Here is a 25,537-nt window from a genome sequence, read left to right on the forward strand (position 1 = left end):
AGTTACCGGCTGGGGTTAAACCATGACACAAATACAGAGATTATGAGATGATGTTGAACTACAGAGAAACTACTTTTTGAAAGTTAGCCATTTCTGAACCAGTTGGCAGAATTCTGAAGCAACTGCATCATATCAACAGAGATACAATTTAGTCTTCTCCTTCCACACTCGTTGCAGTATTGAAAGAATATGCCACTACTAATATTAAAAAAAAAAAAAAAAAAAAGAAAAAAAAGATTTCTAAGCAGTAAACTGTGTTGATGAGGGCATACATACATCTCAAAAAAGACAGAAAATCTAGTAGGGATGGAGAGTACTGACAGAAAACAGCAGACACTTTTTGGCCAAACCTGAAAAATGGTGACCATGAGGAAGAGACAGACATCTGACAAGAGAGATCAAAATCCAGACCCTCCCAAGCTACATAGACTTATGTGAATGATTGAGGTATGGGTGAGGATAAAGACACAAAATTTTCTAAAGGGCTGCACCTGGGAATTTCCATTCAACACCTCTCGGGATTTAGATTAATAGAAAATTGAGACATTGAAAATTACAGAATGAGAAAAAACTGAAAAGCTGATGAAGAAGGTTCTTGCTTTGCAAACAGCACTACAGATTTATCAGAGCTTTCACACCTAGTTTGAAAAGGATACATGTTGCAGGTCACAACTGGACCAGACTTTGTGTTTTGCTGCTACAGTAGCTATTGATATGCAAACCAATCATTTTTCTGATGTAGGCATGATATCCATACAACTGATGGGACAGTAGGCATATTACTGATGCAAAACTTGGAAGGCATTCTTATTTAGCTTAAAGATACATTTGACAACAAGCTGAAAAGTCTCCATCTAAGGAGTATGTATCACAGAGAGACAGTCTCATGTTTAGAGGTCCAGAAGGACAAAGGTCCACAGGTGTCAAAAGCAAAGGGAAGAAGAATCAGGAACATAGGAAATTAACTCCTACATAGTGTCAGATGACTCAGAAGAAAATCCCCATCCTTTTCAGATTCAGGGAACAAAAGTAGAGAAGGAGGAATACTGGCACAGAAGTTTCCTTCATTATATTATGTTCAACGATAAGTAGAACAGCTAAATAAAATCATCCTCCTCTATGTTTTGCTTCCTGCAAATGCAAAGTTCCTATTTCCCTTCTCCAGATTAATTTCCAACATGCTACAGAAGAAAAAAATTGTTTCTATTATTATAGTTAGTAGTATTATTATTATAGAAAGCACATCTATTTATTCACATGAAAAGAAAAATTAACTCCACTATTATCTGATGTGCTCAGTTCCAATATTCTAACTGAAAGATTAGGTGGTAGGATAATTCCAATTTTCCAACTAGAATTCTGAAAAAGTATTTTGTTAGAATAAGATAGAACACACACACAATCTGTTTCCTGCTTTAAGAGACTCTGCATCACTTGTTGCTCCCTGTTGTTCTGCAGACTCAAACAAGTACTACTCTTTGAAAATTTTAAAACTTCCACTATATTAGCAGTTACCGTGTGATCTTAAGGTTAATGGAAACTGCAAGTCTGAGATGAATAGCCTATCAGATATAAAGTCAATCTTTTAGTTACATAGCTCCTCTATCCCAAAACCTTTTAAAAACATTTAAAACTATTTGGTGATTTCTAACTGAACTCCTTGATGGACAATCTCAGTCCTATTTCTATTACCAAAAGACCTGGGACATTCTTATCCTGGCTAAGACATTCATGTCTCAAGGATGATACTGAAACTTGTGCTAATTAAAGACAAACATTAAAATCAGACAAATTATAATTTGTCTAAAATATTTTTAGTGAGAGTTTATCTTTTTAATGTTACACCATATCAGAATTAGCACACACTTCCCTCATCTTTGAAAAGTCTCACTTTCAGATTACATTTCTTAAAAATGAAAAACAATTTTGGTCTTGAGTATAATTCTAATTAGAATTTAAAATATTATTCTGTATTTCTCTTTAAATTGAAGAACAATTACTCCTAAGAACGAAAACTTGCCTTCAGGTATGCTGTCAAAGTAAAGCAGACTACTGCATTCTTCTTCCACACTCGTACTAGGAATTTCCATTGAGAAATGGCTACTCCCTAAACAGGATGCAGCAGAAGCACATTATTCACTCTCCAGTCTTAATTATCAAAATGACTAAAACTACTTTGAGTTGTTTTCATTAAAAACTTTACACATCTCTGCATGTGCTTTATACCAAAAAGTCTCTGTACTCAGTGAGTAACATAAATGTACCTCCCTAAAAAAAAGAAAAATGAACATTTAACAAGTTGCTTTCTTCATTTAAATATTTCACTATTATGATCATTAAATGAGGTCAACAAACATAACAGCTGCAAAGTCACTAGGCAGTTATAATTGGATTTTAAATATTACAGTGATGAAGTACAAGAGGAAAAAAATGCTCTGAAACAGAAAGCTGGATTTCTTTGAGCTACCTGCAGCTGCACTGTGGCAGAACGTATCTACCTGAAATGCTTCGTGGATTTTTATTGGTCATTGGCTTTGCTCTACAAAATTTAATACATAAAAGTTGCTCAATTTTACAGTCAGTCACACATCACAATTTGGAGCCTAAATATTGTCTTCCTTTGAAAGAGAGCAGGGTAAAAGTATTTCATACTAATACATACTTTTAAAGTATAGGTATCTTTCAGTATTTTTATCTTTAAATAAGTCCTAATTAATTCAAAAGTATTTTATGCACAGAAAAGCATTAGTTCTAACTGTTCACATGGAAGCGAATATTCAAACTGTCCATGTAGAAGCCACTTCAGCATACTATTTTCAAATTACGTAATTTAGCTTGCACTTAACATATGATATAAACTATTTCTTCCTAATAGTACGTAACAAAAACCAGAAAAACTAACAGAGTGCTCTGAAGGGTAATTGTAGTTGAAACTTGTAATAATTTTAACACATCTAGTAAAAACTAAAAGAATGGCAAACAGAAGTATATTCCCAGAAGAGTAAGTATTGCTGTCATAATCTTTCTACAACTCAATTTTCTCTCTGTTCCAGTTAATTTCACACTACCACTAACCAAGAAGGCAGTACTGTTTTACAACATAGATGTTAAAAGACATTACCCTAAATTTTACAAGGCAAGACTGCAAGCACAATCAGTCTTTTTTTCTACAAGTATACAGCTGTTTTGTTCTCCTTAATCCCAACTAAACCAGCAGCATTCACAGAAGTTGTTCTACTTCATCTACCATAGGAAAATAAAAGGTAGGGGAGGGAAGATGAACTTTTTGTGGTAAGGTCACCAATGTGTAGGAACAAGCAAAGTTCAAGTAGCAAAAGACAAAATATACAACAGTTTTAAAACGTATTTGTGAAATTTGTCTAATGACTTCTGACTGTAAAACGTATTTCTGTGTGCGCATTATCATCCATAAGAAATCAAATACACTGTGATGAAAAAAGAAACGTGTACTCTCAAAAACGCCCCTGAGATCCACATCTCAAAATAAGCCAAACAAAACTGGAAACCTGGTCTTTGGTAGCATAATTTCTTCCACACTGACTGCATCCTCTAGTAAGACATTATGCACAGTGTAGCCGAGACTTTTGGCTGCCATATCTGGGTTTATTTCTACTAAAACAAAAACATAAATTAGTTGTTCAAAGACAAGCTTTCACAGACTCCTATTGCTCAGAAGTGGTGCTCTTTTGTACAAAAAAAGTGCCCCCCTCCCCCTCCTTTTTTTTTTCTTTTCTTAATTATTCAGAACTAGCTTCATCGGTTGACTCTTTACACAAATTAAAATCTTGACAGGTAAAAGCAGGTACTTTGCTAGATTACTTCTAGCTACAGGCAGATGCATCTATTCCCACAGTGGCTCAGCAGGTGCTTTTCAGCAGCTGGTGCCCTTTACTGGTTTGCCTTTGTAAGTGTTCCCATCAGATTTTCAACCATTTCAGAGGCAGCACTACACAATATACACACACTTGGCAGCTGTGTAGAAAATGAAACAGGCTTAACATTTTATTCAAATCAGATGCAGTCAATTTTACCTCATGTTAATATTAAAAAGTGCATTTCTCTATTCATATTTACTATCTGCATGAAAAAGAGCCACCAAAATCCCAAATAACTGTAAGAATACGCAACTCTCGCATGACAGTATGTACTAAATATTTTTCAGCAGTTTTTGCTTAGTATATCACACACATCCATGCGTAGTCAGTTTAAAGACCAGACTAAAAGAAATGAAGTTCTCTATATTCACCAGTACAGATATTCTCAGAACTAGACTTTGACCCATATTGTCAATTAATTGTTGTCTTCAAAGACGTACTGCCCAAGAAGAGATAACTCAGATTTTACAGAGCTCTTTTCAGTAAAGTTCTACATTACTAGTACTTAGAATAAACAGAGTATCTATAAATGAGAAGGATTTGTTTACATTTCAATTACAACTTCACTAATGAAAGGACATTTGAAAATACTATTTTATATTCACAAGGATTTTTTTCTTGCTGTACCTACATTTATCAGTGTTTTTCCACTATGTTTTCATTAATATCAAGCTTTTGAAAATAAAAATGTGCTTAAAAACACAACTCAGACTGACAGAACAAAGAGTGTATTTATTATTTTTGTAGAGCATCCTTACCACCCTCAACATCTCCAGTGTCTTAAATGTAGCTTGTTCACATAACACAACAGTGAAATTTCTCCCAAGATGTTAAACGGGTCTTACATGAGTATGTAAACAGATAAGCCAGCACTAAAAATAAATAAAGCCATAATGTATTATACAATATGCTATCCTAATAGTGTTTAGAAATGGATGTTTAAAGAAAAGAGACAAAAGCCTTGATAATCGTAAAAAGAATAAAAGCACAAGACTACAAAATGTCTTCAACTAAACTGCACATGACACTAGGACAAAGGCAACTTCAAGAACAAAAAAACACATATCATATTTTAAGCAGTCAATTGTAAGACACTACATTAGGTTACAGTTGAGGAGAAGCCTATTGGCCAAAAAGATAATTTTTCACCTTTGTGAGAAGTCTTCTGAAAAATTTCTGTAGATGACCTAAGACAGCACATATTGCAAAGCACACCTTCGCTCAACACGATTCTAAAAGAATCAAACTTGCCCAGTGTCAAACCAAAGCAAATAAATCAAAAGACAGGTTTATGACAGAGGCAGACAAAGGACATTATTCTGGAATAAGAAAAAAGGTTACACTGCAAGTTGTTGCGTTGTTTGGTCTTTTTAAATCAAGAAAACACTGTATAATCTGAAAATGTGGGTGCAAGTGGTTATCTATGAATTTCTCCAATAATCCCTGTAACTCGAAATTTTAAAAAAGTATCTACATTATTTCCCCATCCTTATGGGACAATAATAAAAGTTTGTTTTCACTACACTTCTCTGGTGAATGTATTTCTATTAAAATAATCTGCTTTTAAATGATCACATTACAGTGATTTGATCTGTAAGATCATACCAAAAATAAAAGCCACATCATATGACATAGTTTGAGCAAATACAGGCTTACATCCGATCAGTTATATAATGCCTAGGTCTGAAACTTATGAGTGGCATGATGTATTTGCTTCCCACCCCAAAAGAGGTCCACTATGGTATTACTTCCACAATGGTGGATTGACAAAGATTGTTTCAGTACATATGGTCTGCTGCTCTTCATAAAATCTGACATAAGATCATACTTCTGTTCTTGTTGCTCTCCAATTATTCATCATCTTCCTCTCTTTTTTGCACCCTACATACATTTGTATATGGGATATAGATTGGCTTGACTACCTTTTTTGCATGCAGATCTTTTTTTCTATTTAAAAATAAAAAAGTAAAAATCTGGCAAGCTGAGGGAAACAAAGGGGGAATATAAAAAATAGTGGTGACGGGTCTGTTAAAAAGCATCTGCTACTTTAAAAATCAACAATGCATTAATAGGAAATATATATAAACACCGCCATCTACATATTGTATACATGTATTGTGTATATATAATATTTTATAAATATATTTTTAAAATACCTAAAATTTATATGTTACTGTCTTTCATGTCTACAATAATCTTAGACTGGGAAAGGAAGAGGCCTCATGGATTAAGGCAAAGACTCCAGTCATGTCACACTTGTTTAACACAGAAACATTTCAGAGAAAATAGTTTCAATTTCTCATCCTGTGTTAAGAGACAGGTCATTTCAAAGACTATAACAGTGTCAAATACATCTTTTTGCTGAGTCAAAAATCACAGTCTTCAAATGCTAAGCCTATACAACAATCCTTACTGCCAGGTGCCACTGCATTTCAAAATGTTTTTTTAAAATAACTGTACAAGTCACAAAACGAAATGCTCTGGAGGAAACCCATGAAATAGTGAAGAGATGAACATATCCAATACTGTGTTCAGGTCTTAAGAGCTAGCACACACCTGGGATGTGTATCTCAGGAAAAGAAGTTGTACTATGGGTTTTGTCAGAAAACAAAATGTCAATCTCTATTTCTTGCTTTCTTATTTTTAGAACAGCCGTGATATCACTATCCCTGACGACACTTCCCTTTCTTTTTGTGTTTTACTATCGCTACGTTAAAAAAGAAAATCGTTGTCCTCAGTATACCTCTTCTGAGATAGTTCACTCTTTTCTCTATTTCAGCACTAGCATAAAGTCTTATTCCGACGTTTTAGGAAACCTACTTTATATATTTTGATACAGACTTCAGAAATACAAAAATACTCTCATTTCAGGAGAAAGTAGATATAGGTGGAACCATGTTTAGAACAACAATATCAGGTTATCAGATCAAATCATCCATCTGTAAAGTATTTCTTGATTACATATTTATTCTTTTATTATTTATCTACTTCACTCCTAATCTTCCCTTTTGGTGTTAGTTTTCAACTCCTCAAACTCACGGCTATTGGAAGGTAGTTGTAATCCCTGATCCTCCCAAGCTTTGCTCCTAAGAACTCTGCCATGCTGGATCTGGGACATCAATGTGCCATGAAAAATCAAGGAATTCAGACTTTCACATTTCATTCTAGAATTAATTCAAAGTTGTACTACAACATTCATAAAGCCTTGCTATCACTGTAGTGTACCTGTATTTCAATTACCATATCAAGTCTCTTTCTCTCTTTAAATTATTTAGATAGGTTTTGTTTTAAAGGTGTTACCCAAAATAAAACAGGTATATAATCTGGAATGCAATAAAATCCGTGATTCTGTTGAACAAAAGAAGAGCATCTTACTTGCAAAAGAATATTAGGATTTAAACTAATAGAAAGGTTTTATGAATCCAGAAAAATGCTATGGTATCATTTGTAGTATTAAAGGCTATATCAATAAAGTAAGAATATTTTCCAAAATACTTCTCAGAGATTTAGCACAATGGAAAGATGTTTTCTATTGCTGAAAGGAAAAGAACTATTTAGCATTCAGGAAATCATACAGTGATATCTAAACATTGGAAAACCACAGTCAAGTTAGGCATATTTTTTAAAAATATTACATTCAATGAGTTCTATTCAAGTACAGCAAGTGTCTTCCAACAGTGAATTAGTAGCCTGCAACAGAGCACACGTTTGCATTTCTGCAACTTCAGATTACAGATGAGTTTTAAAACCAGAATACCACTTTACAGGTTGCACGTCATAGCAACAGATCTTTTTGATGAAGAGTTAAATAAACTATTTCTAATTAGAGATAGGATTTTCCTAATGGAAAAGATGATAGTTTTTACACAAGACAGACAAACTGCCAGTTTGGCATGAACCACATATTTTTACATGCTTTCAGTCAAAGCAACAGTATTTAAACAACACAACACACAAAAGCCACAGCTGAGGCTGTTAGCTATTCAAACAATTTGATGCAAAAATTGTAAATATTGCATCTGGGATTCTAAAGTAATGATAAGATACTCATTAGCTCACATGCTGAAGGAAATTAAGCCAGAACTCATAGGCTTTAAGATTAACATCAGTATAGAATCTTAACTCCAATATTCTTGTTAACCCATTACTGCACATAGTCTACCTTTTTTGCACCCGCATTCATGAAATATGAAGACAGCTGGAAATGTATATTAGGAACTGCAGTCTATTAAAACCATTGTATCATGACCTACATGTTGTTTTTTCCTTGTCTTAAGTTGGGACTAATGATTATGGAACTTGCAAACTTTCCTCGGAGCAATTTTCTAGTATACTTCATTGGATAAATGACAAGATTTCAATAAAATTAAAAATATTTTACAAATGATTCAATTCAGTCTAGCTGTCAATTGCTGTTTGGAAAATAAGCAACTGAAATATACACCAAGATCTACTTTGGAATAAATGGGCTGGCACTCTGGATGTGAAAAAATGTAATTTATGCAAAAAACATCCATACTTCTATTCAGCAGACATACTTTGCACAATTCTAAAAACAGGAAAACATTACAGGAAAAAAGGGAATATTGATTTGGTAATAATTCCTTCACATAATACAGACAGGAAAAAATATTCTTATTTAGACCATTAAGAAGTGCTAGTAAAAGGAAATGATGGAAATAACATGAAACAAAGAAATAAATCTTACCCTGAACACCCACTTTAGGTTAAAAGCTGAAGTAATTTTTCACCAACAGCAAATTATTAGATAAAACCTGCTCTGAAAGCCTTGAAGAGGAACTTTCCCTGACCTGAGTTTATGACTTTAAAGGTACATTTATTTGGCAAAAAGGCTGGCACAAAAACCCCTTTACAGTGAATAAAAAAAAAAAAGTATTTCAGTAACGGTCAAGCTGCATGTCAAGCAGGCAAAATTAATAAATCTAAGCTTGCGCTTATTCCATTTTTTAAATTCTCATTATTGAAAAACCCTAGCTAGCATGTCACTTTTTTCAAGTAATAGTACCATAATACTTCAGACTAAACTGGTGGGACCAACTAGCTACTTATAAGCCACATGTGCTTCTACTGTGGTGAAAACACAGCTCTCCAAATAATAAATTGAGAATAATTATCTACAAATTGAGTTGGGGGTGGGATTTGCTGCCTTGCAGTAAGGCAAGAACCCTTCCCCTTTGCAACTCCTTCTGTGGGACGCCGTGCACCGTTTTGCCACTGAACACCAGAGATGCTTCTGAGCAGCAGCACAGCACCCTCTGTGCAAACCACTAGCTCCTGCTCCCAGCCCAACAGGGACAGGAAATAAAGAATCTGAGATGACACAGGTGGAGTTAGACTGTGGCAGGAGGTAAAGCAGTTCAGATCATAGTGTAGAAAGGTAGAAGTGACAAAGCAGAAAAAGGAACACAACAGATAGTAGGACAGTGCTAATGCCAGCTTATGACTGCTAAACTGTGAAAGGTTGGCTGCTCCCAATCTCATATTTGCAGTGCATAATGAGATTAGGTAGGAATGGTAGCTACAAAAAATTCGATTTTTGTCAGTTTGTATCATGAGTTTCATCTTAGTATTTGAATTCATCCAGGCACTGATTCCGTGACACTTCAGAAAAATCTGCGTGTGGAATAATTTAACTAATCATGAAGTTAAACTTTTTAGAGAAGCTCTGATCCTTTGCAAGGAGGCTCTAACTAAATTAAATACTTACTTTGAAAATACTAGCCAAAAGATTTCAGATAATATAGCGCCAAACATAGCTAAAAAAATGTTATTTAACATCTTTGTCAGTGACACGGACAATGGGATCGAGTGCACCCTCAGCAAGTTTACTGACAACATCAAGCTGTGTGGTGCGGTCAACACACTGGAGGGAAGGGATGACATCCAGAGGGACCTTGACAGGCTTGAGAAGTAGGCCAGTGCAAACCTCATGATGTTTAATCAAGGCCAAGTGCAAGGTCCTGCACGTGGGTTGGGGCAATCCCAAGCACGACTATAGGCTTGGGGGGAATGGATTGAAAGCAGCCCTGAGGAGAAGGACTTGGGGGTGTTGGTGGATGAGAAACTCATCATGACCCAGCAATGTGCACTTGCAGCCCAGAAAGCCAACCGTGTTCTGGGCTGCATTAAAAGAAGCGTGACCAGCAGGTTGAGGGAGGAGACTCTCTCTCCCTACTCCGCTCTTGTGAGATCCAACCTGGAGTACTACATCCAGCTCTGGGGTCCCCAGTACAAGAAGGACATGGAGCTGTTGGAGGGAGTCCAGAGGATGGTCACAAATATGATCAGGGGGCTGGAGCACCTATGAAGACAGGCTGAGAGAGTTGGCTTTGCTCAGCCTGGAGAAGAGAAGGCTCCAGGGAGACCTTATAGCAGCCTTCCAGTACCTAAAGGGGGCCTGCAAGCAAACTGGAGAGGGACTGGTTACAAGGGCATGTAATGATAGGACAAGGGGTAATGGCCTTAAGCTGAAGGAGGGTAGATTTAGATTAGGTATTAGGAAGAAATTCTTTACTGTGAGGGTGGTGAGGCACTGGCACAGGTTGCCCAGAGAAGCTGTGACAGCCACATCGCTGGAAGTGTTCAAGGCCAGGCTGGATGGGGCTTTGGGCAACCTGGTCTAGTGGAGGGTGTCCCTGCCCATGGCAGGGGGGTTGGAACTAGATGATCTTTAACATCCCTTCCACCTTAACCATTCTAGGATTCTATGATTATTCTGGGTGCTTTAGTTAATTTACAGACATTTGCTATAGTAATAGCCTCTTCAATACTAATAATATTCTTTCCAATACTGAGCAAATTATTTGAGCTGGACCCAATTTATTACTACCTCAAGTAGTAATTGCAAGTTTAGGAATGAGGGCTTCATTGACTATTCAAATCAACTATTTTAGTTAACTTTGGGACAAACAGCACTAGGTCTATCATTTCACTGCAGCTTCTTGCTAGTAGCCTCATGTGAGAGGCTGAGATGCAAATAACAAATATAGGTTACTACAGCATATTCACAACACACGACAACATTCTACTCTTAAATGTAGAGGAATGACGTACTTAATGACTGGTCTACTGTAGTTTTATTCTAGAAGACTTCAAAATGTTAAAAACCAACACTCATTGACATAAAGTTCACTTCATTCTGGACTGCAGTGGAAGGTGCAGCCCTATTACACTGCTAATCCTACAAATAAAAACCTCCTGTTAATACCTGTGCTAGTTCAAGGCATTGCTGCTGCCTTTGGTGTTGGTTCATCGAAGTTTTGTCATTTTGCCCTATATTTATACAAAAGAAACAAATAAAAGATGAGTCTATACATGGTTCAAATGTGGTTAAAATGTGATTTGTTAGAATTAGTATTTAAAGGAATACATTTCTCTCACCTTTTCTCAACCTATGTTTACGTCAACTTAAGGAAATGAGAAAAATGTAAGGAATCTGAACTAATCCTTAAAAACATTTAAAATGAAAGATTACTTCAACTTACATGATCCAGAGGTTTAACTTTTCACTAATGGTTCAAAATATAAACAAACTCCTTATCACAAACTCAGTTCTGACCTTATGAGCTTTGAAGATTAAATTTAATAGTTTATCCTGCAATATGCATGTTACACGTTCAAATATTCCATCCAAACTGCTGACAATGTGATCAAAATCACATAAATGATGAGAAATAGGTATAGATTCCTTAAAATTACTTTTGTGCAAATGAAAACATATAGACTAAAAAGACAAGAAGCTCCTATGCAGCTTTAAAAATTCTCGCATTAATATTCAGTTGAAAGTGAATCATTTTTTCAGAAGAATACAAACTAGTCCATTTTAGTTAAATCTTACCTTCTTTTAAAAGGAAAATCAAAGGTAAATTAAACTTTTTGACAATTTAGTTTCATTATCAGCATTATGTTATGCCTATGCCTTACAGACTCTCTTGTAGAGCTCCTTTGTCTGTTACAAGACAGAAGTGACACAAATGCAAACTAGTAGAAGAATAACAGAATTTTCACCTGCTAGGTAACGTGAATATTAAGTTGAGTAATGAAGAATTTTGTCCTTAGTCTGTGAAATGCACTCACTTAGCTATATAGCACAGCTTCTCGGTCTGTCTTAGTACATTCCCAAACCTACTCCTGTCAATGTACCTAATACAAAGCATTAGTGAAGAACTAATTTTATTTTGTATTGCTACTATTCTTCTCATGCTCTTTCTTACTGGTCACACTTCATAGTGATGTTACTTCTTTTCAGTCCTTTGGGAAAATTGAAGCAGTTCAGGTTTTTAACCTTGAATGAGTAAAGGTACCACTGGAAATTTTCAAATCAAGATGTAGGATTCTTTATGTTATCAATGGCGTATAAATTCCTTTCCCTTAAAAAGAAATCTACACTAGCCATTAAAAAACTTTCCATAAATCAAATCTAAATAGAAGCACACTTCCCTCTACAACATAATAAACTAGGATGTCAGCTGTATAGTACTCCTGACTACCTACCCTCTCCACACTTGGGCAAGATAGTTACCAAGAAGAGCCCAAGAGAAGGCCCAGGAAATTTTTTAATTGTACAAAAATTGCTGTTCTCTCTACCTGAAGCCATGTCCTGTATGTCCCACAGATGTCCCTCAAATTTCAAAGAGGGCACATATTTAGATGGAAAGGTAGAAGTCTTCTGTAGTGCAAACCTAGTTTTACTTCTGTCATCTGGTCACAGCTTGTGACAGCAAGCAAAAGCAAGCTGGACCTTACAGAGGAGAGCCTACTATTACCAAGAAAGCATATATCAAATGAAGGAGGTCACCGTCTCTTATCATTATTGTGTAGACAAAGTAGCTCCAGAGAGGTTACCAGTGGTTTCTGCCTCTCCCCAGCAGGCTGACACCCCACAGCTTTCAGAGCTCACAGAAAACTCCCATACCCAACTGCCCCGAGCAGCAGGGGCTCTGATCTGCCCCACCTCCTCCTCCTCCTCGCAGTGACTCCATGGCAAATAAGAACTTATAAAGCTCTAAGCCTGAAAGTAAGTCAGCAAAACTGTTCTCAGAAAGTAGAAAAGTGATTTATTTTCTGGATGTAAAAAGACAATTTTAGAAAGAGAAACACTTTAGAAAACCCAAAGTATTTGTGTCTTTGAACACGAGGTTTAATAAGTGTTAGTACCCAAGGCAGGGAAACGCAGCCAGAGCTGGCTCTTGGCAAGGCAAGAAACTCACCAAAGCATAACAGCAATGGGACTGGTGAAATGGAGAACAGATGAAAACTAAATGAATAAACTTAAAGGAGGAAGGGTATTTATCATTTTTAAAATCATCAGGATTTCTCCACAAAACAGCAAGTGCTTGGAGAGCTATGTGATAAAAACCATTGTAACTGCAACAAGAGACCGTTTCGTTGCTCTGAGCATTTTTTTTCCTGGGGACCTTTATTATTATGGGTTGCATGTATATTGAGTTGTTAAACAGAATGAATACCTTAATCTATATGTTTAGACTAACTCAATGTCTTACATCAAAACCCTACTACTCATAGTAGCAAAACACTCAACTTCCTCACGAGGCCTTTAGATGCCATTATGAACTCTCTAAAGTTACATTCAGTCACCTCTCCTTCTCGCCCATCTGTTTATTTTTTAGATAATCTTGCACACATACCTATACAGAGATATGAGGGTTATCTTATAAGCACCTGTATATGCTAAGGATAAAGCTAAAAAGCTTTATTTTGCTGCTTTTGCTTACACCAGTTCACCAAAAAAGAATAAACCACATTGACAGAAAAACTAATCCTCTAAATTGACTTGAGTTTTTTCACAAAAATTTTAAGCACCAACCAAGATTTTATGAGCTTAGAGATCTATTGGAACCATACAGAGAAAGCAAAAAGAAACTTTCCCCTAATCAAGATACTTACATCTTGACCAGGTATAACTTAAATAATACACATATTAGCAATTTCAGTCTCTCTACTCATTGAGAAAAAGGTGCTATTCAACAAGATTCAAACCAATGAGTTTCACTCACAGAAATAAGAATCTGACAAGTCCTGCAGTTGGACAAACTATTCATAGATTTGACATCTTTTGTTGCAAACTGATATCAAAGTTGGGGGTGAGACTTAAATACATAAGTATTCAAACATTCAAAATTGTATCTGCTGTTAAAACTCCTATTTGATGTCCTGTAATAGGAAGCATACAGAAGAGTAAAGTTCTGAAGAAAATTGTTTCTCTTTCAGAATTTCATTGTAAAACTGAAGAATATACCTCTCGATGATACACAACCTACAAAGGAGACAAATTATTTGTGAAATATGCATAACTGATGCATTCTGTAACATTTATTTTTAACATTGTATGTGTAAAAATCTGCAAAGCATTTCTTTTAGATATTTGTTTTTCTGTCTGAACTGTATCTTTTTCTGAACAAGTTATTGTCTCTTGAAATATTGGTACTTCTTGCAAAAAGTTTACAGGTTAGTAAGTATTATTTAGCTTCGGAGAAAGATTTCATTGCAAAAAGCTGTCATGCTGAAAACTGTCATATAAAATATCACATTTTACAGCTGCAGTGGCTAAACTTTTCTATCTACTTAAACTGTCAGTCACTGTATACACATGACATTACATACTGTCACCCAAGCAGAAAAGAATAGATTCAGATTCTAAAATTAAACTGTCTTCTGTTTAAAAAGAGTTAAATGTTTATGTAAGACATGATCTTTACTCAGAACCCCAAAGAAGTAACCGTAGTAGACTTATATTCTCATTTCCTGTTTTCCCACAGGGAAAGAAGCGGGAAACATTTTTTCATGTTGTATGTTGCTGAAGAACTAACAAATATAAAGCGTTCTTCATGCGCACATACAGCTTGCTCTATGTGCCTGTTGAAATCAATAGCAAATCTTCCATTCATCGACACATTTGACACAGACAATGAGGAGTGAGCGAGCAGGTACAACCTGATGGAGTACTGCAAGTTCTAGACTGTAAATATTAACAAATTTAGTTCCCTTACCTCAGCTTTTGCACCAGTTTCAATCACTAAAGTTAAAATGTTTATGTTTGGTTTACTTGCATTTTTTCCCCTCTGCCCTCTGTTTCCTATTATCAAAGTTTTGCTAATAATGATTTGCCACCTTCTGGTTAAAGAACTGTTCCAGAAGGTTTTGCACCCCATACAGTCTGCAACATCTTAACTTAATACCCCCACAACCGCATCGTATTATAAGACTAGTCTCATGGGCTGCAAAATAGTGCTGTGCAGTCACAAGCCAATCTGCACAAGTCAAGATACAGAAGCTTCAGCTCACTTCTCCATGTGGTCTCCAGAAAGAGAACAGAATCACCGTAATCTTTTATTTTCATTTTAGTCATCCAGATCACAGCTCAACACCAGAAATAGCTGAACAGGTAATGCCAAAGGAACTGAGAACTGCAACTCATGAACAAGAAGTTTAGAGCAGGAATTTCCTGAATCTGAGTCATCATGAAAGGGACTATATATCACTGAACTACATCCCCCAACAAATATTCTCAAAATTAGTAGCGAAGAAACTAACTGGCTGCATTTACACATCACAAATCACAGTATTAATTACTAATCTTTTTCAGATAAATTTTTGTAATACGAAGAAAAAACTAATTTAATGTCGTTGAAATGGTTTACTCACCTCATCTAAGTCTTTAATATAAACAATTTTCTCTTCAATACCAATAGGCATCGGTTCACTATGGGGGATCTTCACCTCTTCATACATTTTATTGTTTTCTCTCTGAACTGCCTCTGGTAAGAACACCTAAAAAAGTATTACAGGAAAATTAATTGAAAGTATGAAAACAGAAAGTATCATTACGTATAACCCATTTTAAATGATGTTTTATCTCTTTCCATCAAAAAATGAATCCAAAATACAAGCAATTCTCACTGATTCATTTTATAGATAGCACTGAATCCCCAAAATGGAAAATAATCTGTTTAACTACTCAGAAAGCGGTCCCAAAAAGACAAAAAAGAACTCAATTTTATTAAATTTCGAAAGCCATTAAGTCTAGAATTTCATACAACATTCATTTTGTTAAAGTCAATTCAACAGCTTCCAAAAAATAAAGAGGAAAAAATAGTATTTTAATTATTTAAGTGACCCTAGAAATAAAAACAAATACATTAGTTCAGAACGAGATTATTTCTTCTAGAGTCAAAATAAAAACAGAAGATATGAAAGTGTTTAAAACCCTCTGCAAAGAAGCACTGCTTCAGACATTGGACTCTGATAAGGAGGAAAATCTCTAAGGGAACAAAGAGAACCCTGCTGCATTTTATTCGCTGGGAAAGATGTACTGTTCAAGAAGGGTCATGCACCAAACACGTACCTTTGCACCCCCAATGAATGCTGAAGTTTTCATAGCTTCAGCTCGGGAATCATAAACATGAGGATAATGAATTTTTTCAAACTCCACCTCTCTCTGTTTACCTAGGATCGGCATACTTCGAGCATTCAAAAGTGCTAGTTCTCTGTGAGCAGAAAAAAAAAGAAGCAATAAGTCTGCCCATTTTAGGCAGCCAGCACAAAACCTGAACGTGGTATATTAAAGTGAGAGCAACAGTTGTGGAAATTTAAGGAAAAACCCAATGCATAAGATAATTAAGAAAGGAATTTTACAGTGTTATTCTCTGGCATCAGTTAAACCAAGTCCTTGTAACACAGTTTAGATAAAAATCAAAAGTGCAATCCAATAAGTGCAGATTTGCCTCTTTTTAAGCAATAGAGCAGCATGTATTCACAGTTAAGTACCAGTCCTACTATATTTTTCTCAATACGAAACACAACAGCTTATTTGCTCCTTACCCTCTCCCTCCCCTACTCCTCCCACTACCTTTAGCTGATAACATGGAAAATAGTATCCATTAATCTTGAGAGGAAAAAAAGAAAGATAATTCTGATAGATTTAGTACAGACTTCATAAATCTTAAGCAAGTAGTATGCGTACAGAAACTAAGAAAGATAGCCTACCCCTCTAATCTGCATCTCCAGCCCACACAGATGAGATCAAGAAGATTCTCATTAAGCAGACCACTGCTTGCTTTCCCTGAAAATTAGGTTTTAATATGAAAAAGAATTCTACACTTGTAATAAAATGTGACTCGAAGTCAACATCGCATATCCACCAAAGCAAACTAAAGGAAAATAAACTATTATGATATGTTGAAGAAGCAATTACAACATAAGCATTTCTCAACTTCTGGCATTTATTACCTTTGCATCCGCAGCTCTTTGGGATCAAAGCACATTAGTCCTTCTCCGGAAACTTCTCCATCTTCCCCAGCTTGTTTTTCTTTTCTGGCATTTCGCTTTTCTTCCCGACGATACTGTTTCATTAACAGCTTTTCTTGTTCAGACTGAATTGTAACTTGACAACCATAATTGGGCTTAGCATTTTCTCCTATAAACTTCTTGCACTGTTCTGCAATACGATAACAGGTATGCATCTCCATAAGTACTAGATTCCATCTTTGTTTTCCCCTGTTTTCTCCTAAAGGTTTGCTTTTTGAGGTTTATTTTCTTTTTTGGGGGGGCGGGGAGAGCATGTGTGTTTAAAGATAGTTTAAGCTTTATTTAGATGAACATGCAGCAGTTTGTCTCAAGAAACCTAAAAGAAGTACCAGCTCATGTCCCAAAGGTAAGACATTTAAAGTTACCACTGTTAAGCAAACAAAAATTCTTCATCCCAAAGCAAACGGATGGGCTAGCAGCAAAAGGAAGAGCTTTCTTCCTTCTCTATATTTATAGCTTCATCAACAGTGAAAATGCCACTCATTAGTATTATGTATGTAAGAGGAGAGATGAGTAGAATGGTGTGAAAACAGATTAAACAGGCTAGTTTTTTTAAACAGCCTCTTAACAAAACAATTAGCATATATTTACTAGATAACGTGATTGTATTGAAAGCATACTCACAATGTAATTTCCCTAAGTGAATGAGAAAAGAAATACTATTCTAAACAACGACAAGGACTCCTTCCCTTTATGTGGGAAACAGCAGGTCTGAATCAAGAAGAATCAGAACCACAGAACAATTACAGTAAACAATAAATGTAGGGGAGCAGGGAACCTGAAAAATCCCAGTCACATTCAACCTTCCAAGGCCATTACTGACCAAAACGAAAGACACAACCAAGTCTTTTATATGCAATGAGGTGGAGAGATTTGTTTTCATTTTAATTATATCAGTGTTTCTAAACTTCTATTTTCAAAATTCTGCAAACAGATTATTAGTTTATGTAGGTTTCACTAAATATTATATACTTCATTCAATTATGTTTCACGTGTACTTTTGCAGTCAAACTCTGAAGCTGAAAACTTGAAAAACTTTTTCATCAAATAAACCCACTTGACCGATGTTTTGAACAATTTGTGCCACTTAGTTTTCACCTACAGTAACAGTGAAACTCCTACCTCTCACAGATAAGGTGACTATAACTTGTTAAACAGCATTGAAAAAAATCTAATAAACTGTCAAAATGTCCACATTAATACCATCATGTCTGTGGCTTTAAGTCTCTCTCTTGTATTAAAAGGAGACAACAATGGATGTGATTTCCTAACTAAATTTAATTCAGACTGAACACAGACCAGGGCAAAGAACTGTTACTTGATTTGTCTGATAAGCACAACAACCACCTTTACTGCCATGGAAGTAAATGACATAAGAAATAGTCAAATAATACAGACTGCCTCAAAAATGCAGTACACGTACAGTTCCTTGATTTGTGCTTATTCTCTCAAGACACGAATTACTCAAAGTTGACTAAATTTCTGCAGACACAAATTGTTCCCTTCCCCAAATGCAATTCTGGAAAGAAAAAAAACTTCAGTCCCCATTAGAAATACCATTTTGATCAACTTAAAAGAAAAAAGCCTTATTAAAATTAATAAATGGAACTTGGGGCATAGTATCTTCAGTCTAAGAGAAGATATTCAGATATCATTGGCTTCTTTACCACAGTGAAAGAAAGGTTCTCTCACCAGTGAAAAAAGCACGCAATCAGTAATGTTTTCCTATTGTTTCAAAAGCACAACACTGAAAATATTCTTCCACCACATTCTAGCAGAAATTACCGTGACCAATTTTACTGATGGCATAATGAAGAATAAATTCATAAAAGCTTCCAAAATACTACTTCTGCTAAGTGACAAGAAAATATTTGTGTAACTAAAATCTGCACATAGGAGAAAAACTGCAATAGTTCAGTTTCTATTGATTACATTTTAAATTTATTATTTGATTATTTCAGAAGGGAAAAAACACCAGGACACAGAGCCTGGTTATACTGCTAGCAAAACACTCCACTTTTAAGTCATGAACAGATAAAACTAACAGTTGTTCTTATGAGTTTAGACTAACCATCAGCACAATAAGAGGTGAACTACTAAACACTTGCCTATATAACATTTTATAAATAACACATATAAAAAACATTTTATAAACATATTAAAAAGTTTATTTGCATTTTAAAATTATTGTGAGGATCTGTAAGTCCACCATTACTAGTTTTATTCACATTTTTCTAACTCTGTATGCAGTGAGCATGCAATGGGCTGCATGGTGCTACGTCCATGTAAAATTTATCCCAAGTCACAACCTATTCCCAATCAGATTTATTTTTGTCAGAGGAGAAAGTGAGAAGACTTGTTCTTAAACAGCAATTTGTAAAAGAGATTTTAAAAGATTTACTCTGGGCAGGCAATTTATCTTATAAAAACAAAAATCACAGTATAAAACCTGAACCCCTTTTATTTTCCTCTCACTTATCCATCCTTAAGCTTCACTTTATTTTTTTCAGAAGTAGTCGTTACTGTACTTTTTCTCCCCCAGACCTACATTTGATGATAGCACAGTAGTAGAGAGTAAGCAGGAAAGCAGATGAGGAATAACCAAAGATCAACTTCTTTCCAGAGTAATCCATTAAAATACAGTGCAACAGTTAATACATTTTAAAATTCCACATGCCCATAGGAAGTTGAAAAGTAAATAAATATATGCAATACGTATTTGTTTCCTCTGTATAACCAGACCATGATTTCTTTGTTTAAACCCATATAAACATATATCCCCCCTCCTTTTCCTTTTTTTTTTTTTTTTGGCTTGCTTTTTAAATACACATAGACAGTACTGTTGTTTGAAATATAACTGAACAGTTAGAAAACTACTTTTTAGATGGTTTGGAATAAAAATTTTGTAGTCGCTTACCTTGCAGAGTCTGGAACCTGTTATCATTTGGACAAGTCAAAGATCTTTCCAGAATCAGAGATCTGTTCTGTAGGAGTTTCTCTATGAGTTCAAAACCTTCAGGGCCTAGCAGTTCAAATAACTATTAAAAAAAAAAGTCATAAGTCATTGTCCAAATTAATGTAAATTTATAAGTAGGACTGCAATATTTTAACAAATTAATGAACTTCAACTCCAAGTAATTCAACCTAAAAGGTATCATTGCTGTATTCAGCCAGATTCTCAATTAGAAAAAGGGAAAATTACAGAAAGTTTTCAGTTGGAAATATTTAAAATCTGTGAATTTTGTCTATTAAATAAAACTCCGTTCTTCTTACAGATTCTTGTATTTAACTTAACTGTTCTCAAGACTAAACTTTATGCCTCTTCCTTTATGGTACTTTACATAAACTATGCTGCAAATTTCTTCCTGCACAATCTAAGCAGATAAATCAAGAGAACCAACGCTTTCTTATAAAAGTCAGGTAAATAGGATGTTATTCGCATTCCAGTGAACAAGAGCTATAGCCTGCTGCATTTTCACAGTCACATCTTACAAAAAAAAAAACCAAAACCCAAAAACCCACAGATGTGGAGTACAGCAGTAATTTGAAGAAACGATTCAGATGACACTGGCATCGACTTCAGTCTATACTACTTGCACATATAATGCTGTGTGTGTGCAATTCAAACACAAGGCATAGATGATGTATACCAGACAGAATTTCGTATCAATAAGCATTATTTTGACTCAATTATTTTCTTACTCAAATGATTCTCTTGTAGCAGGTTAGATAAACACAGTTCCCTATTTAAAGTTCCCTTTTCCACATAATACTGTTTTTAATGGGAAAAAACACACCCAAAACATTAAAGGCACTTCCCTGTCCACCTTATCTATAATTATTTTGTCAAAAATCAAAGCATTACAGAAGAGCAGAAAGTGACTCAGAACCCATTCTTGATTTCTAACACCGCTTAAAACAATTTTTCTCCTTTTTTTTTTTTTTTTTCAATTTCCAAAAAGGCAAACAGGTATCAGATAAGAATAAAAGTTATGGTGTACTTTGATGTGATGTTCTATGAAGAAGTAAGATTTTGGCACTGTAGTATTTCTGTTCTAACTAGAAAAAGGAGAGAGGTGTCTCTTACTGTCCTGTATTTAATTCCTTAAGAGAGTTTTTCTGTGGCTGTCTGTGACTACTGCCTTCCAGGAACCCCTCAAAATAACTTTACGCTGCCTCTTCATATATTTGGAAAATTTTGAACAGTGCCAAGGGTATCAGATCAATGATCCCTTTTTTCAGGCCAATCTGCACTTCATAATATAAGCTGTCATTTAAAAATGAAAATAATAATAAAAAAGTATTACACCTGGCCCTCATGGTTCCTATGAAAAACATATGGTCTGCGCAAATTGGTACGGTGATGGCAGAGTTTGCAGAGACCATGAAAACCAGCTTTGAAATGCATAAAGTCTTATATTTCTTTCATTAGAGTAACCAATGACGGCAAATTGGAGAAGCAGTCTGAAAAAAAAAACCCAACAAACCAACAAACCACCAATGTGGACAAATAGAAAATTCTATACTCTGATAGAAGGAACAAACTACAAAAATACAGGACAGGGAACTGCTGGCTTAGACATCAATTCTGCTGTTAAGGATCTCAAGCTATAATACATTTATTTTTATCCAGCCTTCACTAACAATGATCATTAGTTCTTGTCTTTTGCACAGCTATTCACTGTTGCTTTACTGCCACATTTTAGCTAACATTGTCTAAAGATATAAGACAACCTTGTTTTCATATTTCAAAAGAAAGTGGCAAATTAGTACTGATAAATTTGAGGAGCAGGTATTTTCCAAGGGTAAATGCTTAAGGCAGGCAGGGAAAAATAATTACAAAAGCAACAAGAAAAGAAGTATATTTGAAATAGCTTAATTGTATAAAGAACTGAATACAAGCTTGCCTCAACTTTGCTACCATCCTGTCGACTGTGGAATACCAGCGAGACAGGGAAACGAAATGCTTTCAATTCAACCAGATGTGGGCTTAAACACTAGCTTCTCATCAAGGCAGCACACACAATGTAAGCATATTCAGTCTTACCATGTTCCCCCCAAAATGCCCCAAATCAAAGCAAACACACACCACTACCCCATCACCCCCAGAAGACAAACAACACATTAGCCCTAAAACATCCAATGTAGACCTCCAGCTCTGCACAGGACTCCAAAGCATCTCTATCGCTAGAAGCTGTTAAGAACAAGCTAGAAAAGCATCACTCAGAAAAGAGGATTTTTGATGGGGAAATAGATGACAGTGGTTTTTGGAACAGGAAGGTATTTTCCACGCCTGTTTTCCCAGTATATTCTGAAACAAAAAAGCATCAAGTAGAACAGCAGAGCTGTACAAAGAAGCAGTAATGTTATATGATGCATTCTACTTCATGGCTAGAGGTCATGCAGTAAAATCGGTATCACTTACTCCATCCCCAGTGAGCTAGGGCTCAAAAGAAGAGTACCAAAGTGAAGCTGCACAGCCTACTCTCCAGACAGCCTGCCAGTCAAAGAGAACTGAACCCATACAGTATTACATATGACACACTCTGCAACGCTCATGCGGTAAAAGTCACTTCATTTTGCCACCGTGATCGGTGGACAGAGCATGCTATTCATTTGCTACCAGCAGTTTGAGAACTGTCCATATCATCTAAGTAATCTTGCTGCTGTCTGAAAAGGAAAGAGGCTTTCAGAACACTTTAAACCACTAAGACAGACTGAGCCCATTGTTCAAGACTGAGGGGAAAAAGCTAAAGAATACAGAAGATCAGAAGCAATGACCTGTTCTTATTGACAAGATGTCAACCACACCCACTAGAAGCCTGCCAGAGATCATGGGTGGAAAACAACCACTGAGATCTAAACTAAGACAGAAGTAGAAGTGCTAAGAGATGGAGAATAAGTTAAAGAGCAAGATCTGTCACTACCTACCACTGATGACAGAAGTGGTGATAATGGTAGAAAAAGTTTGCAAAGAGCAGAAATCACTAAACCCGAGGACTTGTAAGACCAATATGTTATTAATCATCAGATTTGTTCATACTTACAGGATTAATCCACTGCTTCCTAATTAAGGTATTAACAACTACCACAGAATGCTGCTGTTTCAAAGTGCAAGTCTTTACCATCTCATTTGTTTATACTTCCACAAACAAGTCAGGGTCCATTCACAAGGCTTTCTACCATTTCAGAAAAACTTTTACACTTGTTGGAGTTTTTAAGCCTAATTTTCAAAGTAATCAAGAAATTAAACAACAACCTGAACTTCTATAACTATAGGCACCATTAAAAATCTATGCAGCAACTGCACCCTATGGTAACTCATGAAAATTGGTATGAGTTGGAGTGAAAACACCACTTGGTGGGATCCAGCTTCGATAAAGTGAATGCTGAGTCTGACATCTTCAAAAGTAGCACAAAATTTGCTTTCTTAAAAAAAAGGCTTTCCACTGTAAGAATTATATTTTTAATATTAATAGTCATATTACCCAAATAATCCCAGACCAAAGTATGTACAAAGTAACCACCTCACTACTGCTATCAATCTGACACTGGAAAGCACTTACACTTTATAGCAACAGGTTGACTGTGTAAAGCAAAGAGCAGGAAAGAGAAAATTAGGACCTATGTTGAACTGCCTTATGCCTACAAGGAGAAATGAAGCTTGAAGGCACAGAAAACATCTGATCAAGAAATAAAGCTTCCTTCTCTTGCCAGGATATATCTTTCCTATAGTCATTTTATTTTTTGATGGTATAAACCGAAGTTATCAACATAGGCTGGAGTAGCTGAACCAGCTGTAAAAGAGCAAAATCCACAACACTCTCCAGTAATTAACAGATGCTGATGTAGTCCTGACCGCTGTAGTTCAGTGTCATGCCTGGACATGTTCAGTTGGAGGCACAATGCTGAAATGACTGCTTACTAAAGTTGCTTTGCACACTGATTTACAAAACAGAAAACACTTGTCACAGGACGCCACAGAACAGGCTCCCTCATGACAGTGTTTAAGATGATTGCCCTACTACTCTGCAGAATATGTCCATAAAGAATCAAACTCTACAAACAGTAGTGAAAGAAAAACGAAGTAACAATTCATGTAAAATGGCAAGCTTAAGAAAGTTATAAGGCAAGTTGTCAATCCTATCTACTCTTAAACTTCTCCACATGACGAAGCACTAACCCCCAATGAGCTGTACTGTTCCTTTGGAGAAACATCTAGTGTAAGCTGCACACAAATTCCTAATATTCACTACAGAAAAGGAGAACTTCTTCAGAGTTTTTACACTGTTAAGAAAAGAATTTTGGGTATAACATTTTGCTTCTAAACATTTTGCTTTCTCTTCTACAGAAGAAAAGACAAATTGAAAAACTATGATGCATTCCTAGCAATTTATGTAGCTTAAGAGGTTAATTATTATGTTTTGTTCCAAATGAAATGCTTTCCATTAATCAAACCCAGGAGTTAGTAAGGTCATATCCAATCCAACAGTCTGCAGGATGAAGTTTCTAGCATTCAAATGCCAACTAGAAGCAATGAATCTTAGGACAGTAAGTCTGGGAACCATGTTGATGGCAGTCTAATGGTAGCTTTTAATGAAGAAACTATGAGAGTAACAGGAAGTTCTTGGAACTATTTTCAACACTTTCCTAGCATCATACTTATTTATAACATACTGAACTTCCACCACTCATCTCAAGTGCTCATTCCAAAAGGGGGACAACAGGGAAATTTATGCTTGAAATAAAGATGGTGCAGGTTTGAATGTCAAACACATGTTACTTCACTTCAGCCTGTAACTTGAACGCTGTTAATGACCTTACATGGCTGATGGGAAAACTTTAAACAATGTGTAACACTGCATGTACAAAAGAAAAAAAAAGGTGTGACAGACCAATAGTTACCCAGATCATGACCCTTTCAGGACAGCCTGGTAGGAAAAAACATCTGTGTAATCTTGTTTGCAAAATTCTGTGAGGGTTCTGACAGAGAAAATAGCACAGGGGCATAATTCTGTACTCAGTGTAGGTGCTAGCATTTCAGATTTGATACATTATTATATATTCTAGCCTGAAAAGTCAATGTCCAAGACCCTGAGAGCAGGCAAAGCAATCTGGTGAATGTTCACAGGTGCCTTTTTATTAAGTTATAATGAAATAAACGAGACAGCGGGCAACAGTGGGAAAGGCTCTGTGTCAATCAGCGGTTTCTTGAATACCAGCCAAACTATTATGTTCCTTGAAGTCAGTAACAGATTGTGCCCAAAAGGCAACCCTGACTGCCTTCAATAACA

The 25,537-nt window shown here is 35.7% G+C and overlaps 1 protein-coding gene across 2 annotated transcripts in view; it reads right to left on the reverse strand.

The window, feature by feature from the left end:
* Positions 1–25,537, reverse strand: part of ASCC3 (activating signal cointegrator 1 complex subunit 3) — a 276,779-nt gene that overhangs the window by 213,443 nt on the left and 37,799 nt on the right. For both annotated transcript variants that reach the window (XM_054820094.1, XM_054820095.1), the window contains exons 5-8: positions 20,161–20,281; positions 17,166–17,373; positions 16,282–16,423; positions 15,582–15,707 (exon numbers count right to left, since the gene is read on the reverse strand). In XM_054820094.1, coding sequence (XP_054676069.1) covers positions 15,582–15,707; positions 16,282–16,423; positions 17,166–17,373; positions 20,161–20,281 — 597 coding nt within the window. The remainder of the gene's footprint in view (positions 1–15,581; positions 15,708–16,281; positions 16,424–17,165; positions 17,374–20,160; positions 20,282–25,537) is intronic.

Source organism: Grus americana, chromosome 3 (genome assembly GCF_028858705.1).
Source record: "Grus americana isolate bGruAme1 chromosome 3, bGruAme1.mat, whole genome shotgun sequence".
NCBI classification, from domain to species: domain Eukaryota; kingdom Metazoa; phylum Chordata; class Aves; order Gruiformes; family Gruidae; genus Grus; species Grus americana.